Source organism: Plectropomus leopardus, chromosome 18 (assembly GCF_026936395.1).
Source record: "Plectropomus leopardus strain MGB_pleo_1.0 chromosome 18, ASM2693639v1, whole genome shotgun sequence".
In the NCBI taxonomy this organism is placed as follows: Eukaryota; Metazoa; Chordata; class Actinopteri; order Perciformes; family Serranidae; genus Plectropomus; species Plectropomus leopardus.
In genome coordinates, this window is record NC_142193.1 from 26,850,569 (window position 1) to 26,869,274 (window position 18,706).

The 18,706-nt window shown below is 39.6% G+C and overlaps 2 protein-coding genes across 2 annotated transcripts; both read right to left on the reverse strand.

Annotated features, from left to right (window-relative positions):
- Window positions 1-348: 348 nt before the first annotated feature.
- On the reverse strand, window positions 349-9,856 carry tmem150b (transmembrane protein 150B). Its single transcript, XM_088090907.1, has 8 exons — window positions 9,256-9,856; window positions 8,975-9,159; window positions 8,740-8,859; window positions 7,791-7,850; window positions 7,603-7,670; window positions 7,174-7,301; window positions 6,890-7,067; window positions 349-5,016 (listed from the first exon to the last, which is right to left on the reverse strand). The coding sequence occupies exons 3-8, from the start codon at window positions 8,802-8,804 to the stop codon at window positions 4,805-4,807; spliced, it is 711 nt and encodes a 236-aa protein (XP_087947033.1). The 5' UTR covers window positions 8,805-8,859; window positions 8,975-9,159; window positions 9,256-9,856; the 3' UTR covers window positions 349-4,804.
- Window positions 9,857-9,993: 137 nt separating this feature from the next.
- On the reverse strand, window positions 9,994-18,597 carry adsl (adenylosuccinate lyase). The gene is made up of 12 exons (XM_042505087.2): window positions 18,302-18,597; window positions 15,281-15,484; window positions 15,026-15,070; window positions 14,682-14,761; window positions 14,369-14,540; window positions 13,202-13,248; window positions 12,845-12,935; window positions 12,634-12,703; window positions 12,405-12,552; window positions 11,299-11,479; window positions 11,007-11,183; window positions 9,994-10,228 (listed from the first exon to the last, which is right to left on the reverse strand). The coding sequence occupies exons 1-12, from the start codon at window positions 18,443-18,445 to the stop codon at window positions 10,142-10,144; spliced, it is 1,446 nt and encodes a 481-aa protein (XP_042361021.2). The 5' UTR covers window positions 18,446-18,597; the 3' UTR covers window positions 9,994-10,141.
- Between the last annotated feature and the right edge of the window lie 109 nt (window positions 18,598-18,706).

An 18,706-nucleotide genomic window follows, 5' to 3' on the forward strand; every position in this document is an offset into this window, starting at 1 on the left:
TCTGACATTTACATCAAGGGCCTCCCAGTCTTAACACGCCGCTACAGGTGATTTTATGAGTTTTATTACTTTATCAGAAGCCTTTTATACTCACTAATGAAAACAGCAGGGCCGAGGGTGTTTTGGCGCCAACGCTTTCCCTCTGAATTCCTCCGTATGAGCTCCTGTATAACTCAAGAACATATTGTCATTTCAGCAGACTGAGCAAAGATAGACTGCACTATTGAAGAAATTCTCCATCTGAGGTGAACTTATGTGTCAGGTCCTTCAACTGGCTTCGTATGCAAGGTCGGGCAAACAAAATTCTCTCAATTTCTCCAACATGCACGTCTGCATTTCAGAATATTCATTTTGCCAGTGAGCTGCAGTAAGGGACTGTTTGTTATTTATGCGGGGGAAGGGAGTGTTGCAAAACAGGGGAGGGACATACAACTTCATAATCATAATCATTTCATAATTATCATTAGCAGAACCCCCCACCTAAAACCCAGTAATGAGGTAGTATTTCAGCGCCCCCAGTTCCCTCGTCTCAAAGTCAACAGGTTTTTTGAAGGTTTTTTTTTAGATGAGATGCCTGAAATAAGGTTTGTGGTTAGCACAAGCTTAAGAGATTTAGAAAGTTTTGTTCTACAGCATAAAATACATCAGGAAACAGAGATCGGTCAAGACTGTAATGGATGTATTTGTTAACTTAATTACTGTGATTGAATGTAAAACTTCCTTCTTCAAGCCAATAATGTAAGTCATTTGTAGTCTGCTTTTTTCATTTTATATCAGCAATAATAGCTGCCACCCTTCAAGTGTTGGCCTTGTCTCGGTCTCGGCACACTCTGGTCTTGGTCAAGTCTTAGTCTGTGTTACTATGGTCTTGACTACAACATCACCGAAGGCTTTACAGCCTCATTATGGGGGCGACTCCAAATTGTGCAGCCACAGTGTATTCTTTTATAGCATTGCATTCACTTTTTACTTCTGACATTTAGGCTTCCAAAATCCTAAAAGTGATGTTCATTTGTGAAGATTCTCCTGCTGAACAAAACATGTAAGTATCAAAAACATTTGTTTACCACAGAGCTTATTTTCTGCCTTAATCCAAAATCAAATGGAAAAATCCCACAGGCTTTTTGACGAAGGAACGACGGTGATGCTACTTTCCATGTCAGCCTACAGAAATACATCATCCCTGGGGCAACTCTATACCTACATCTGGTGAGAACATTAAAAATATATGGTTATTAATAATACAGGGAAGATCACGCATTTTCCCAGTCATTCAGGGAAGCTCAAGGAAAAAAATTTGTAGCTTCGGTGAGAATCAGGCTTAAAAAAGACCCCATCTGATAATACCAGCACAGTCCCTGAACAAGTTTATCAGAAACCGGAGACAGGTTTGTTTAACCACAAGTGTTAAATCTGCATGCCGTCTGCAGTGGTTTCAAACAGCACTTCAGAAATTCCCATAGATTTCGGGGCTGTCCGTCTGATCCCTGTGCCCGCTCGTCAAAGCCCCCCTCTGGTGATCACACAGCATGGAGTATGTGAAAGAATGCTGCTGGGACATAGCAGGACACTGGGGGCCCAGTATTCCCAGCTCAAGCTTCTCTACATACATGCCCCGAATGATTCTTTTAATGACATCAATAAAAGATACAAACAAAAGTGAAGATTTGATCACAGAGTATAAAAAGACAGTGCCAGCAGACCACAAAACAATATGTTTAAATAAACAGAGAGGCTGGATGAGAGAAATAGTTTGAGCGCCGGAGCCAAGAGTAGGACCTCTCCCACTATCGGCACGGCTGTGAGAGCTCCATTGTTTTGCCCATCTCAAATAGCCCTGACAAATTGTGCTGAATGTAGAACCTCTGTCTAAACTAGAGGCATCTTCCAAAAACATGCGGGCACGAAGCCAGAGCTCTATTTTCCCATCAGTGAAGCGATCACCAGCCAGGGTCGCTCCACAGCGCTCCTGCTGGTCACTGCTGAGGCGCCGAGGGACGGGCTAATGTGCATTTTCATCAAGGAGCTTTAATTAGTTACTTACAGAGTCCTTCAAAATAAAAGCTTAACCCTCTGTGGTACCACATTTCTTCTAGGTAGCCATTTTTGTCACTCAGAGAATATATCGACAACTTCAAAACCACTTTGAAAAGAGTTAACCTGACCATGAAATCTGGACTTTAAACCTGTTTATGATTTAACAAGCATTCACCTGTGATGTCTTATTTTGTGTTTTATGTGATGTGCTTTTTGTGTAGTTTTATATTGCAGTTTCTGTCTCATGTCGTCTTCTTTGCATCAGTTTATATCATGCGCAATTGTGGATATTTTGTCTTGTGTGGGTTTTTTTCTCTTTTTTTTGTACCATTTTATATTATTATGTTATTGTGCCGTGTCTTTGTTCTGACCTGCAAAGGGACTGCAGATGTGAATTAGCTCTAAATCTGGAAAATATCGCATTGTAAAAATTATGTTTTAAACTGTACATGTACCCTTTTAAATAAATTAATAATAATACATAAACTATGTTTCAATACTTAAAAAAAAGCCCTGCTTAACTCACTTTGCTGTTTAAAAAAGGGTTATTATAGTTTAGTTTGATAAATTGTTTATGTAAATTTTTCTGAAATATTCTTATATTCTTTAAATCATTCATTCCTATAGGCTGTTCCAAAAATGTGCAATGTTGTTAGAGGCTCATATTTAAGAAAACAGAACTATGGGTTTATTTTAATGTTTGTTTGCTTTTTTATTTCAAATGGCATGGATTTTACAGGTTTTGGGATATTTTCCATAAGAATTGTATTAAATTTGATTAAATGTTTAAATAATAACCCCCCTTTTGTCATTTCTAACCACTGTGGTACAAGTGTACCCCACAAAATATTTCTTGATTTTTTTTAATTATGTTTACTTTACTTATGTCTATTTTCTAAAGGAAAAAAACACTACAAACATTTGTTTTACCAACTGGCATCATAACATGTACCATGGAGGCTTAAATACATCAAATAGTGGGTTTTCATCATGCATTATGTCATGAGGAAACCTTTTTTCTGTCTTGCTAACAAAACTTTTCCTGCACACCTCCATCCTCCTTTTCTATTCCTCTATTGTATCACCCAGCTGACAGGTGGAGAGTGAGGGAGAAAAAGACCAGACTTTTCCTGGTATTCTCTGTCTATGCACTAATCATGAAACCATGTCACTCTCTAAAAATTAAGACTTTGTTACAGAGTATAAAATACTCTGCTGAGAGAGGGATGACGGGGCTTATTGGGAACAAATAACAATGTATGCACGAGAGATTGTCCATTAATCCATTTATAGGGCGATTATTGCATAGATGTCAAAACACTCCAGAGTGAATGATAGCTCAATGATGCCACCATGTGTTACTTTACATTTATTGCAGTTTAGGGCCAAGACAAGTTTTGTGAACTCTGTCCCCTTACAGGCAGCTGCCACTATTTTTAGAGGTGAAACAATTAGTCAATTAATCCAAAATAATCTTCAACGTAACCATTTCTTTTCCCTACTTATATCAGATTTGCTGAATAATAAGAATATGTAATTTGCTTCTAAAAATCTGTCTTTTAAGGCAAGCCTTTTTATTGATATACATGCCTATCTAATGTTTTGGTTAATTCTAGTTGAGTCTGCCTCTGCTTTTGCTGTGTTTCATATTGTACTTTATTTATCATTTCTTGATATTTTTCATGTGTGTGTGACACACTGCGTAACTGTGTTTTTAAAATTGCTATGTAAGTTTTACTTACTTATTTCTCAATTGTAAGGATTTTATGCATTTCTTAAAGTTTAGTTTGTTTCTAAAAGAAACATTGCAAATTAGTAAATACACACAGAATAAAAACGCCAGATTTAGCAAAGCATCTATTATTCATCTATAGTCCCCATTACAAAAGGCTTCCTGAAATATAACAAAGCAAAAAACAAAAAAGTTTAGACTTCCTAAATATATCAAAGAAAGATATAATAATATCAGTTAACTAAATATCTATTTTTATAAATGTATATATTTTTATTTAATTTATATTGTTATATATATATATATATGAATAATTATTATTATTATCATTATTATTTATATATATAAATAATAATAAATATTATTATTCTTTCACTACTTTTGACATGTTATTGATAAAAACAGTTAGTCAGTGTATCATAAAAATAGCCATACTGTCATTTTAAATAGATTTTAAAAATTAAACGTTTTTTACTATCCTTATGTCAAGGTAGTAATTACAAAATATATTTTTGGGGGACACAGTGGGGTTTTTTTTCTTTTTACTAAAATGAGTAAACTAAATATTTTTAAATTTTGGTGTCAAACCAAGCAACCCATTTGATGACATCCCCTTGGGCTTTTAAATATAATGATAAATGTTTATTCATTTATTTTTGACATTTTATAGAGCAAAGGGTTGGTCAGTTTATCATAAAAACAATAGCCATCATTTAATTTTAGAGAAATAGAAAAATAACAAAAATTATGTCAAGGCAATAATTAGAATATATATTGCTGGGGAAGCCTATTTCCTATCATTATTAAAATATCAAAATGCAGCTTTTCTTAAAAAAATCTAAATATACTGCTATCAAACAAAGCTGATATTATTGCATCTTTTAAAATAGCTCATACAAAAATATAATATACAGGATAGTAATATCAGGCACTGAACCTGCATTAAATACCAATACGGCAACTGTAGGTAGAGCCCAAAAAGATTGTTGTTTTGTTAAACCACAGGCACTTATATGTTATTTTACATGTGTCTTTTCAGCTAAGTGTATTTACGACATAACCGTTAATTTCTATCGAGGCAGGGCTGCTGTCGTCCCTGAGGGCTTGTTTCTGCACAGTGAGGCGGTGGCAGTCAATGTGTCTGAACTCAGCTGCAAAAAGGCCAAACAGGCAGAAAAAGACCATGACCAAGGCCCACTCGCACACAGCAGACTCAGAGGGAGAGCCCGTGTTGGCGAAAACGATCACTGAAGGAGGAGAGAGCGGTCAAGGAGAGTAACGTTGAACAAATACATGTCATGGTAAATCAAAACACGTCTTAAAAAATATGGTTGTGCATGCTGATAATGTGAAGTTGAGTGCATTAAATGTAGTCCATGTGTGCTGTCAGCCCCCCCTCAGGGTCTCTCTGTAGTTTCCTGTCCTGGTTTGTGGTTTGGACAAACAAACTGAACAGCTTTTCAAAATAGACATAGCTGTAGAGTGCCATTCAACATAAGTTAAACCTGTTTCTCTCTTTTAAAAAATAAATGCAGCTTTTGCATCTATTTAAGAGATTTAAAGTGAGTCTGTCACTCTGCAAAGGACCGTGAAGCCACTGAACAGCCAAGTTGCCAGAAGAAACCTTTGGCATTTTATGTTTCTGCAGACAGCATTAGCGCGACGTTTCACACCAACAAAAGCGAATGTTGCTGAACAACAGTTGGGGACAAGTCCAGCCGTGTTTGTGGCGACCAAATACAAGGTTAAGGCCAAACATGATGTTTTCCAAAACTTCACCAAGTGTTTTTTTGCCTAATCCGACAGCCCGTCCACGGGCCCTGCTCAGATGATTTTTGATGATTGTGATATACAAAACTACAGCTGTATTTGTCGTTATTTCGGTGGTGTTGTCATACAACATTTCACTGGAAAGTTACACTCCTCGCAGTGCCATTAAAGCTGATCATTTCAAGACACAAACCACCACGATAAACCCTTCTGTCAGACAAAAAACAAAAAAAATAATCAGTTATAACTCACCGATGAAGCGTTATCATACTCCACAGATCATCTTATCCAAAAAGAATCACAGCTTCCACATCTGTCAGTTCATTTCTCACACACTGACACAAGTCCAGTCGATCTTAATCATTATTCCATAAGATTCATGTTTCCATAACTTTGCAGTTTCATATCTTTCATTCGGGTTCATAAACACAAGAATCTCTGCAGCCACCATGTTGGACCGACAGTTTCAATGGCGTGCTCACTGAGCCAATAGGAGCTTTAATGGGGTTTTAGGGGATCAACAGCCAATCATTACCTGTGCTGAAGAGCACAAGTTTTTGTAGTTTCAAGGCATGAATTGCAATAGTTGCGACCACGTATACACATGCATCCAAGCATTCCTGCGTTCACACACGCACATTCACAGACACTTGTTACTAGTACAATGATGCCCTACAGCAACCAGTTCATGAGTTATAAAAGGCCATGTGGCAAAAAGTGTGATTGTGCGGGTTTGTCTGTGTGTATTTGTGTCTCTGTGTGTGTGTCTTTGTCTTTCTAAGTTCTTAGTCCAGCTGTCCTTTGGCTCATTACTCATCTTTCCACAAAATCTTGTCCATATCTGTCAATCCATTTGGAAGTTATGCGCCCCCAATGCTCCCAACATTAACCAACTGGCATGAACACAAATACAAAACTTTACACACAAACACTTGAAATCCATGCCAAATGTCAGTCTCTGAGGGGAAAAACTGTGGGGCCAAAGGGTGGGGAAGATTTTGTGGACAGACCAATGTGGACCGAGTGACCTATAGAGCTGCTGCTAACAAGATAATACCAGTATTCCTGATAATCCAATTATTATCACAAGAACACAGATGTACGGAGCCCGGGAGGTGCCATGGAGAGAAAAATGAATTAATTGTGGTCTCATATTACAAAATCAAGCATACAAGATGCTGTTCTGTGGCCTCTGTGGCATCTCGTGCACCTGACTTAGTAAAACGTGGCCTCGAATCTCGATTTACTTTTTCTCTCTCCACGACACCTCCCAGGCTCCATACAAGTATCGTCTTAGCTGGGATTTTATATTTACTGCATGTTTTTGATGCACACAGACAGGAAGGATACTAGCGACGACCAGAGCGGTGCAAAGGATGCAGCAGGTCGCCCTGGCAGGCACGACCCAACATCGGTCCTGAGACGGCGGAGCTCTGTAGGTCAGAAACAGCTGCACCCAGAAGTAGGCCAGGCCAACGAAGAACGCCACGAACGCTCCTAACAGGTGAACAATCCTTACAACCGATTGCTAAGTGGCGAGGGCGGAGGGAGAAGAGATTTTTAGAGATTATTATGGGCTAAAAAGAGAAGAGAAATTCTATTATTCTTTAAATGTATTTTTTGTGAGCTATTACCTGGAAGTTACCAAGGAGGGAGATACCTATGGCAGAGATGAACCCCAAAACGATGCTGACTATGTTGGCCTTTCCATGATGACCATAGTCTATAACCTGCTGGAAACGGATCACCACAACCCACAGAGCTGAGACACAGAGACAGAAAGAGAGGGGAGGGGGCAGGAGATGGTGGAGAAGTTACTTAAGATAATTAATAATAATTGATCATAATTTGAGTACAATTTACAAGAAGACAGTGTGATCTTCAAATTGTATCAACACAGAAATAAAACAATCCCAGACTTCAAAAGGAGACATAGGCCTGATTAATATCCACTTTAAATTCATATTTAAACACGTTCACCAAAACTAAAGTACATGATGGAGAGAACTTGCGTGAACAGGGACTCCTGTTATCAAGAATTACATAAATAGATCCGTCTTTACCTAAAACAGAGCAGATGTTGCAGATCTGGGAGAAGAGGCAGCTCTGAGGGTGAAAAGTACCACAGTAGCTAATGTGAGGATGACAAAAACATCAACATTATCACTCAACATTAACTTATTCAAATAATGATTTAAACTACTGCATTTATACGTCATCATGTCCGAGGACGGAGAGGAATCAACCTAACCTGATGTAAGGGAATCCTTCTGTGAGGTTGACTGATCCGTTCGTCACAGATACAGCAAACCTGACGGGACGAAAACAAGCACTCGCTTATTTATTTATTGTTTATTATTAAAGGTTCAGTGTGTAGGATTTAGTGGCATCTATGGGCAGAAATTGAATGTAATATTTAAAACTGCATTCACAAACGTATGAAAATAAAAGTTGTCATGATTTCGTTACCTCAGAATGAGCCCTTTAAATCTACGCCTCCGTGTTTACTTGCGGGTTATGCAGCTTAATATGTGCATTAATGTCTCTCCCACGAGTTCCCGCTCAGCTCATAGACTTCATATTGGCATCACAGATTTTTAAATCTTTTTTCTTGGATCAAGGAAAGTTGGTGCTCCTTGGGGAAACGCTGCCCTACGTAGTTACAGTTGGTTGCAGTCTGACACCTCACCACTAGATGTCAGTAAATCATACACAGTGGACCTTTAATGGCAATTTGTTACTTCCATATTCCCTGTACCTCTTCCCTCTAGTGCTTCAGTACCTTATTGATAACTAGTATGTACAATATATTTACACTGCAATATGCATGCTGTCATCCGAAGCACTACCATATAAATAAATAATATAAAACTGATTTTTTTGCAGTTTTTGCTCCCTGCTTTTTCCTAGTGCTCTTAAATGGTGCTTCCTGGTAACAGGTGTAGCGTTTTTTTTTTTTGTTTTTTTTTAGTTAAAAGCCTTATTGGCACTGACCCATAATTACATGATAAAAAATCAAATGTCGCTCTGTTTGTTGAGTGTGTACTTTATCCACTCTGCTACTAACTAAGCGTACTGGCGTGTTTGTTTGTCATCCCCAATATATGACACCCTGAACTGAAGAGTTCTCAATAGAGAAAACTTTTAAAACTATGAAAACAGCGAGAAAACAATGATGACAGAGTAAGCCAAATACTCACACAGTCCAGATGCCCACAGTGCCAAAAACAGCCAGGCAGACAGGAAGCAAAGCCCACAGCCACATGTTGCAGTGCAGCCGCTGTTCAGTTCATATAGAGGGAAACATACACCACCTCTCCCTCCCCAAAACAAAGACAACACAGATAAAGTGAAAAAGAAACATACCTCTAACTGCGGGCTGCAGTGTAAAAATAAAATATTAACAGAAGTGTGTGAGAGAAGGTGTGTACTCACCGGTTGCAGGTTGAGATGCAGCTTTCTGTTCTGTCAAAGTGGTTCATTCAATCTTCACCATAATGACACTAAAACACAATGTGAGCTTACTGCACTTTGTCCTGAGGTTTCACACAGGGAGCGATAAGTCCACTTTGTCTCAGCAGAATACAAACAAATGATCACAGCAGTGATGTGTGTGGTAACTGCGGGAGGAAGGATGCAGATTAAGCGCGTTAAGAAAGGAACTATATCACTACAACATTTGAAAAAGTCGAGACAACAAACCAAAACAAGCTCACTTTATTCTCTGCGCTGGGAGTGATGAAGCGTTGTGCTACACTGTCAGGTACGGTAACTGTCTGTTCAAGGGCTGGGCTGGACTTTGAGCCAGGGTTTTTTTTTTTTAGATTTACAACCTCTTGAAGAGTGTGTTTCCTCTCTTCAGTTTACCTTTTCCTTCCCGTTAACTGAAAGTAAACCACAAAGTCTAAACACTCGGAACAAGGATTGTGAATTTAATAACCGTTATTGAGTGAAACTCAGCAAACGTATTCAGGCCTTAGCGTATAAGATGTTTTCAGGATTTATCATAAATGTTAGGTGAATTATTAATCGGCCACTTTGTTGTGTAAGTATTAAATTAGCATTTTTAAAATGATTAGCAGGTTGTAAAGGCTCTTGAAGCATATATGACCATTGGTTCCTGTCAGTAAATGTGATAGAAACACTCAACAAAAATTATTACCATATTTATATCACACACTGTTATCTGTGTTCAGTCAGAAGCTGAGAGGTTTGACTTCCAGATTTTCGCAGATTTCGGTCATTTGGTTATTTGGTCGGTGCAACACGCTGTGGCTTTGTCAAGATACACAAGGCTTTATTTCTGGGACACTTCTTCGTGCTGCACGGTGACTCCTGAAAATACACGCTTTTTAGTTTGAGGTGTACCTCATTTCAAATAATGGTACCATTTTGAGCTCTTTTCTTATTCAAATGCAGCTGGCAGAAATGAAAACACTGTGATAGAGACGAAATAATTCACTGATTGTTATTTATTGAGGCGCGGTGCTCAGCACAGCAACACGCCACGATCAAGTCTCGCGCTGTTGGCTCATGTGCATGTCATTGTATCTGTGTGTGTGTGTGTGTGTGTGTGTGTGTGTGTGTGTGTGTGTGCATGCGTTAGAGCTCAAGCTCAATCTTGACATCCATCTTAGCCTTGTACGGCTCCAGCAGGGGGCGAACTTCCTCAGACAGGAACCTGGTCACCTGGACGACAGGACATATTCCTCACTATTAGTATCAGGTTTCCCAAACATTTTCCATCAGCTCCATACTTTTCAGAATTTAAATTTGAATCATATTTGACATTCAAGTACAAACAGCAAGCTGTTTATTTTGTAAATAAATTTTGAGTTCAAACTGTTAACATGGATGTTGGGTTCATGTATGTTTATATGCTGCCTAAAGGCAAATCAATTAACACCAAAACCAGACAAATTCATCTCTCCAAAGAGAAAAAAACTGACCTCTGTCACCTATCACTGCATAACTCAGAAATGTTTGCAGAATTTTAGCTATTTGTGATTTTTTTTCCAACTGTTTCGATCACAAATGTCCAGATCTGAAAGTTATCAGGCACTTGGGGCGGAGCTGTTGCAGGCTGTGACGTACGAGCGTAAATGCAGCTCTGCGCGTGAGTGTGTATTCAGTCACATGCCATGCTTTCGACACCATGAAGCTCGCTCTGGCCAAACTTCGCTCACACAGTGGTGAACATTTTGGCTGCGCTGGCTGCCTGCTCCAAACGCCAAAAAAAATACTCTGCTTTTATGATCAATATATTTTTAGAAAATCTGAACTCTGTAATTTAGAAAAAGATCAGCAAAAGTCTGGACACACGGATATTTTTACACACTCTTCTTTTTTCCATGCTTTTCCAGACCCTGAAATTACTCAAATTAAATTCAGTCCTTTACATGGTGGAGCCCTGTGGGGTAAAGCTTAGAGCAGTCAGGAATAAAGACAGCAGGCTGCTTTGTTGTACCTGCTGGGGAGCGCGGCCGATAAAGGTCTTGGGGTCCAGTATGGCGTCCAGCTGCCCCAGAATGGGGGCAAAGTACGGGTCTCTCTGGACTCTGGTCAGCAGGTCGTTATCCCCGCCCTCCTGTTTGACCACGGCCGCTGCCTCCTGCGACAGAACACGGATCTTCTCGTGGCAGTCCTGATGGAGCAAAAGATTTTATTGAAGTATCAGCGTCAGGACGCAGTGAGCTGTCCTTAAACGTCGAAAATCAATTCAGCTCAGTCTACACCCAAATCGAAAATCACCACCACACCTGTCTGTTCCCGCCAGCCTTCACCATGGCCATGATGATGTTCTCTGTGGCCATGAAGGGCAGCTCATGGCGGATGTGTCTCTCGATGACTTTGGGGTAGACGACCAGACCCTCTGTGATGTTCTGCAGGGTGCTGAGGATGATGTCAGCTGTCAGGAAGGACTCGGGCAGAGAGATCCTCCTGCAAACAAATGAGGGGGTGACATGAGTGAATATGTAGAGGAGCAGGACAGAGAAGCCTCGGCATGACTCACTGGATTTCTATAGCTGATTCAGTAACAAGGAGAGCTGTAGCGGTTTGTGTACTCGTACTGAACTGTCAAAGTCCAGGGATCACGGTTCGGGTCTTGCAGCGGCACGCAGAATACACGCTAGTAAACTGATCCACATAATGCAAAACCAAAGTTCACAAGCTTTGAGTTCCCCCTGAAAACCTTTAGCTGTGCTGTCAGCCGCTCGTGCTGAGGGCGAATGCATCCTCACGCAATCTGTGTTTTTCCCACTGAACAGTACTCACATCGAACCGTGCTTCCAGTTTGATCAAAGCGAGACTTTTGTGTTTCATTACAGCCCTCATAACAAGAAACAACTTCTCACTAGAGCCCGATGGATTTATCACTCAGCTGATTTTATCACATTAACTGTCGTCAGACATTAAAAGTAAATTATTAACAAAACGTAATGCAGAAAAAGATACTTAGAGTAACTCAGAATTATTAAATTCCCAATTAAGTTGTCATTTTTGGCAATAAATAAGTATCCTTCCTCCATTACGTATCTTTGTCACAGCTTTAATAACCATATCATATAAATAATTTCATCCATATGATCCATACATCAATATCTGAATTTTTTTACTCCTCAATACCAGCACTGGCTTTGGCCCCAAAAATCATGCTCTACTTCTCGATAATAATTTTTTTTCTTTATCCATTGTTCCTAAAACCTTGTTCCTGTGTGTGTGTGTATTTCATTATGATTTTATGTATAAAGCACTTTGTAACATTTGTATTGATAAGTGCTATGCTATTTATTTATTTATAGCACTATAGGTTGACACAAATGTCTCAGAATATCTCACACGTGCAGCGCATTTGTGTGTTTACCTGTTGGCGCTGTCGTCCAGCGTCCTCTCCAGCCACTGGACCGACGCCGTCTGCAGCGGGTCGGCCATCAGCGCCACCAGGTGTCGGGCCAGGCTGCAGCAACGCTCTGCACGCATGGGGTTCCTCTTGTAAGGCATGGCACTGGAACCTGGAGGAGGAGGACAACTTGATGCTGACAGTCTGCATCAATACCTGCGTGGCAGGATAATGTGTCAGAATAGAAACGTACCAATCTGCTCTTTCTCAAAAGGCTCCTCAATCTCCTTCAGGTTGGCGAGCAGGCGGATGTCTGTACAGATCTGAGGCAGACAGACACATGAAAAATGGGCTTCAACAAGCTTAATGCTAAAATAATGGGTTTATCGCAGCACGTGCCAGCTCGCAATAATCACCACTAGATGGCAGCGCTTCTCTAAGCACCTCCAGCTGCTGCAGCTTACCTTGTGAACAGTGGCTCCCATACTGGCCAAGCTGGACAGACAGTCAATGTCCACCTTACGGCTGTATGTCTGTCCAGTCACCAGGTACGCTCTGCGGAGAACAACATCAGCAGGGCTCATAACAAAGCAAGTCTCTATGACGTAATAACACCGGCCTTATTGTGATCGTGGCATTTAACAGTTTAACTTTATAATATAATAATAATAAACTTTATTTTTTTGTCACTTAGACAGAAAGCATGGGAAAATTTACCCTTTAATGATTATATTTCTTCCATCATTTTCAGAGAACAGATAGACTTTACTGAATATTAGAGGTAGGTTTTGTTAATCTCTTATTTTCAAAACAGAACTTACTTTTTGAAGCCCGCCATCTCTGTCACCAATCTGTCAAGCTCTTCCACCTGATGAAGGAAATTATTACCGTGACCATCGTAGCATTCATAATCCATCAAAACAAAATGCTTCTTAATTCTGATACTCTGATTCTGATCATTATTATATTATTCATTCATATTGAATATATATTATATATTATTATGTCAGTGTGTAATTTCCAAAACAACAACTAAGCCCTATGATACACTTTTCTCATAATACTTCTAATATCAGAAGCTACTGCAAACACAGATACAAATGGCCAACCTTTCAATATTTACCTTTTTTCAGAAATCATATTAAATTTATCAATAACAATAGAAACAATCAATTACACTCATCTTGAAATTACTGTTACTCAGAAATCCCATAATATCCCATTATTTTTTCTTTACACCTTCTTTTTAATTTATTAATATTTGAGCTGCACTTGAAATCATTATCAGAGAAGTCCTCAGTCTGACTTAGGGGTCGACAGATTATCAGTCTGGCTAATTATTGGACTGATATTTGTCAAATATCTGTATCAGCATTTTATTTTAATGATTACCAATAAAATTAATTAATTAAAATGTGAAAAGAAAGTGTCAGCATGGGAGGAATTTTTATTTTGTAGTACGTTAGGGAGCTGTTTTTATTTTTTCATTTTTTAATTTAGATTTTCACTAGACTTTATGAAACAAAAAATGTAAGTTGCTGGGAACATATATTCTTTTTTTGATTTTAAATATTTCAATTTAATAAAACATTTGCTGAAAGCATTTAAACAAAGTTTTGTGTTTATGCTTGTTATATTCCAAATTTTAAAATTGACAGAAGGTTTTTTATTTTTGATGTAAACGCATATCAGTTATCAGTCTCATTCACTGCTTATTATCGGTATCGGCCCTGAAAAAACAATATCGGTCGACCCCTCGTCTGACTCCATAGACCAAAACATACATTTGCTGTAATGTAGTGCGAGCGTACTGACTAAAGTTTCTTCTAGGTTCCTCATTGTTGGATCTTAATATGAACAACCTCCGTAGATTTTCGGGCAATAATCTGTTTCTGTCTTTAAACATGACTAAAATGTCTTTAAATCCACTAAATCTTTCAATTTCAACACATCATTGTCTGCATGCTAATTTTTGGATGGATGTACACCTTGTCATGGTCCCCCTGGAAGAGCTGCAGGAAGCTGGCCTGAGTGCCGGTGGTCCCCTTGACCCCCCGGAAACGCAGGTCATCGCGGGCTCGCTGCAGATTCCTCATGTCCATGGTCAAGTCCTGCAGCCACAGACACGCCCGCTTTCCCACCGTGGTCAACTGGGCGGGCCTGAGGACAGCGCAGGAGGAGGAGGAGGAGGAGGAGAGGGGAGATCTGTTAAAGCTGCACGTTCTTCATCAGAAAAATCCGACACAGGAAACACTGCAAATAGGATGACGTGACGAGAGCTGCAGCTGCGCTCAGACTCACTGGTAGTGCGTGAAGCCGAGCGTGGGGAGGTCAGCGTACTTTTCTGCAAAGTTTGCCAGTCTGTCAATGACTCTGGCCAGCTGTGCAAAAAAGAACAAAAGGCTTCAGCACTTGTATTACATAATACACCGTTGTTTTTCATGCCCATGCAGCCTCCTGTATGTTACGCTTGTTTCTACATGTGGTGTGACAAACATGCAAAAGAATCGCTGCTTTGAATTATTTCTACATTGCTGACTTGTTTGCTGAACAGCTGAGGCTTCCAAAGATTTAAAAAAAATCATATAAAAATTCATAGACAACTGGATGGTGTGCGTGTTTTCTGGGAAACAGCTGAGTCTCACCTTAGGCAAGACAATGTCAAATCCATCACGCAGCATAATCAGATCCTGAGGAGGAAAAACAAAACCACTTAGAGGACAAGAGCTACAAGCAGAATCCCAATCCGTGTTTTATTCTCGATGGGAATTTATTTTTCAAGGGCAAACAGCCAGTGATTCTTAAAGATTTTTCCAGAATTGTAAGACAGGATGGAGAGAAAATATGAGATAACTGATCATGTTATTAAAAGAAAAGTATACGATCTTCATCATATTTACAGTATTGTCTCCCACGTAGCAGGATGTGGCACCGAGGTGGATGATGGGAGCGGCAGTGGGGCAGCAGTGTGCGAAGGTGTGGACGTGAGCCATGACGTCATGCCTGAGTTTACGCTCCTCCTCGGCCGCCATGGCGAAGTCGATGTCCAGCTCGTGGCTCTCCATCTCCTGAATCTGGGCGTCAGTGATGGGCAGACCCAAAGCCTAAGGAGGAGACCGACGAAGAGGAAGATGAGAGAGACATTTTGTCACTTCAGTTTATTTTTATTGTTCTTGTAAAGTGACAGCTCACCCCAAAATTAAAAACATGTTTTTTTTCTCTTCAAATCGCCAAAAAACACATCTAAGTTGAGCATCTACTCAGAAGCCACTTTTACACCACCTTAATCTGACACCGTTACGCCGCCCTGTTTTGGGGACGTGTTTTGCCTGCAAACACAAGGCAGGAGATTAAAAAGCAGCTCCCATCAGTTAGCAGACAACTTAAAGAAGATGAAACGCGTCAGTAAATGTCCACAAATTGGGAAACCAATGAGATTCAGGAGCTCCTCTGAACGGGACGAGATCAGCTGTCATGTACCAGATGAGGAAAACGATTGCTGTTACAGTTGTTATTGTACACATAAGAAGCCGACGCTGTTGTGTTAAACAAGTCAAGTCAATTTTATTTATAAAGCTCATTATCACAAAGCACGGTTTGCCTCAGAGGGCTCTACATCCCTCTGCCCTCAGACCCTCACATCATCTACGGAAAAACTCCCGAAAAAGATGCCCTGAAACGGGAAAAAAATGTAAGAAACCTCAGGGAGAGCGTCAGAGGATGATGAGGGATCCCTCTTCCAGGACGGACAGACGCGCAATAGATGACGTAAATAACAAACACGGCTCTTTTCGGATGCTTTTCAGAATCACACACTGGAGCTGAATTATTATTCTGTTCTGTGTAAAAATGCAAAACAGGTCTAAAGAAGGAGCTTATTAACCTAATAACTGCCCTAAAGTGCTATGTCTGTATAAAAAAACGCTGCGAGCAAACGAACATGATTTCTGGAAATAGACATTGCTGTTGAGTTTTACAAATGTTTATTTTTATTTTTTTATTTTTTTTTTTGTGGTGCTTATTGCTCCACAAGTCGAGTGCCATCCAGTTTCATTATACTCCATCACTTACTGACTCACACCAAAACAATTTAGATTGATAAATAGCACTACAGGTATAAGGAAAAACACGTATTTTTGATTTTGGGGTTAACCTTTAAGTATATATATATCACATGACTTGAATCTGTTTTCACAGCAGACATGATGACATTTTCCTGACTGACATGTGCTCTCCTTGTGAGATCCTGATTAGATTGTACGTTTTTTCGGTTGGGACAGAGCGGTCATGTGATGAGACTACTTAATCGAGAAACTGAGGCCTGACAGCACCTTTCTGCCTCTATGTTACACCACAGTTACCACAACGCTGCGGGGTCAAAGGTCACACTGTGAGCAGGTCGACTCAGAGCAAATAGTGACCCAATAAGAAATGACAAAAACGCTACAAAGGCTTAGTAAGTTAGGAAAGGCTTTTTCAGTGCAGCCTCTCAGGGGGCGGTCTCCTGTTACCGTGACATTCTCCGCACGCTATTTTCAAACACACGCCAACACAGCGCAGCCGCAGGCCTCATGAGTCTGCACGGGCACGCTGTCATTTTGACATGCTCCCCTGAGGAACATGTCAAAATACAAGATGGACTCTAAGTGTGTGGTCATGTGAGGGGATGCGTGTGAGAGGGGGTTCGTCACCACTTAACCCCCCTTCTGCCCTCGTTAATATAAGAAATGCAGAAATTCATTTGTTCATTAGAAATCGCTGTTTGACAGTACGGTAAAGCAGTGAAAATATTCTAAATATACAGTGTACTTAAACTGATATTTTTCTTTTTTTGAAGTGGGACTTTTTTAAGGCGGCTAAAATCATTTTTGCTACGGCCCCCATTCACAGCAGTGCATTGCTTCGCTTGTGTGTCAGACTCAAGTCTGCTTCTCCAAACTGTGAGCGTGCCGACTGACATCTACTGTATGTTACACACTGACTGTCGATAAGTACCTCATATAACCCCGCTTCAAAATAATCTGAACTATCCCTTTAAAAAAAGATTTAAATGATCATAGAATAATATACTTTTACACTTGTAATGTATGTTTCAACTGTTTAGTGCCAATGAAGCTATAAAGATATGTAGTTATTATTATTATTAGTAGTAGTAATGAATGAATGAATGAATATTTTATTTACGTGTCTGGTCATTTATATGACCTACATGGAATTATTCAGACACATTAACAAAAACAAATTAAACAGTAAGAAGTAGTAGTAGTATTATATTTGTAATAGTTGTTATAATAATAATAACAATAATTGTTATTATTATTGTGGTCATTGACTTTTTTAATTGTTTTTTAAGTGATCTGTACATATTGTATTGGGGATATGTTGTTTTGGTATAGTAGTCTCTTCTGAGGTCATTGACTTTTTACTTACTGTGTATGTGTATGGTACTTCTATGTGTCTTTTATATCTTTTGTATGTATTGTCTTGCTCTTATCTGGACCATTGAGTCTGTAATAAAGTTTATTATTATTATATTATTATTATTATTATTATTATATGTGTAATAAGAATTATTTTTGTAATTATTTTTCACAGTTTTATTCAAATATTTATTTATCTGTTTTAATGTATTTTATGTATCTACTTATTTATTCATTTATTTATTTTACCTACTTTCTTTTTTAATTTCAGGTACTTTTCATGTAACTTGTACCTTTTTTCAAAGGGTTAAGGACCTGATACTCCTGCAGGGAGCTCTTTGAGTCCTCCTTAAAAACTATATTTAGAGCAGGAACTTGATATGACTCTCTGAAGGTCGCAAACTTTAAGCACCTAAGATTTTTAAAGCATGCAAAGAAAGTGTTTTAATAAGCTCAATAATGCAAGACACGTTTTATGTTTCCTGCCGTGCAGCCCCAAACCTTCTCAGCCTTGGCCAGGTAGATCCACAGCTTTCTCCAGGTGGTGAACTTCTTCCTGTCGCTGAAGTTGAAGGCCATTTCCTTGCTGGCGTACCTCGACACCAGCGGGGAGCGGTACTTCGTGAACTCGTCGGCTGCCTCCATGTTTGTTAGACGCGCTTTTGTCCGCTAAAACTCAAAAACCCGTCCTGCACCTTCACCCAAACACACACGAGCCTGACGGAGGAGCCGCGCGGACTGCAGCTTGTAGCATCACATGGACGAGGACGCGGGTTTTACGACAGTGCGAGTCTGCGCACGGCGTGAGGTCGAAGGGACACTTGTGACGGTGTACGGCAGAGGGGCGTCACTACGTCATCGCCTGGTTGTTAAAGTTTAACCCTTTAATGAGAAGAAAAAAAGACT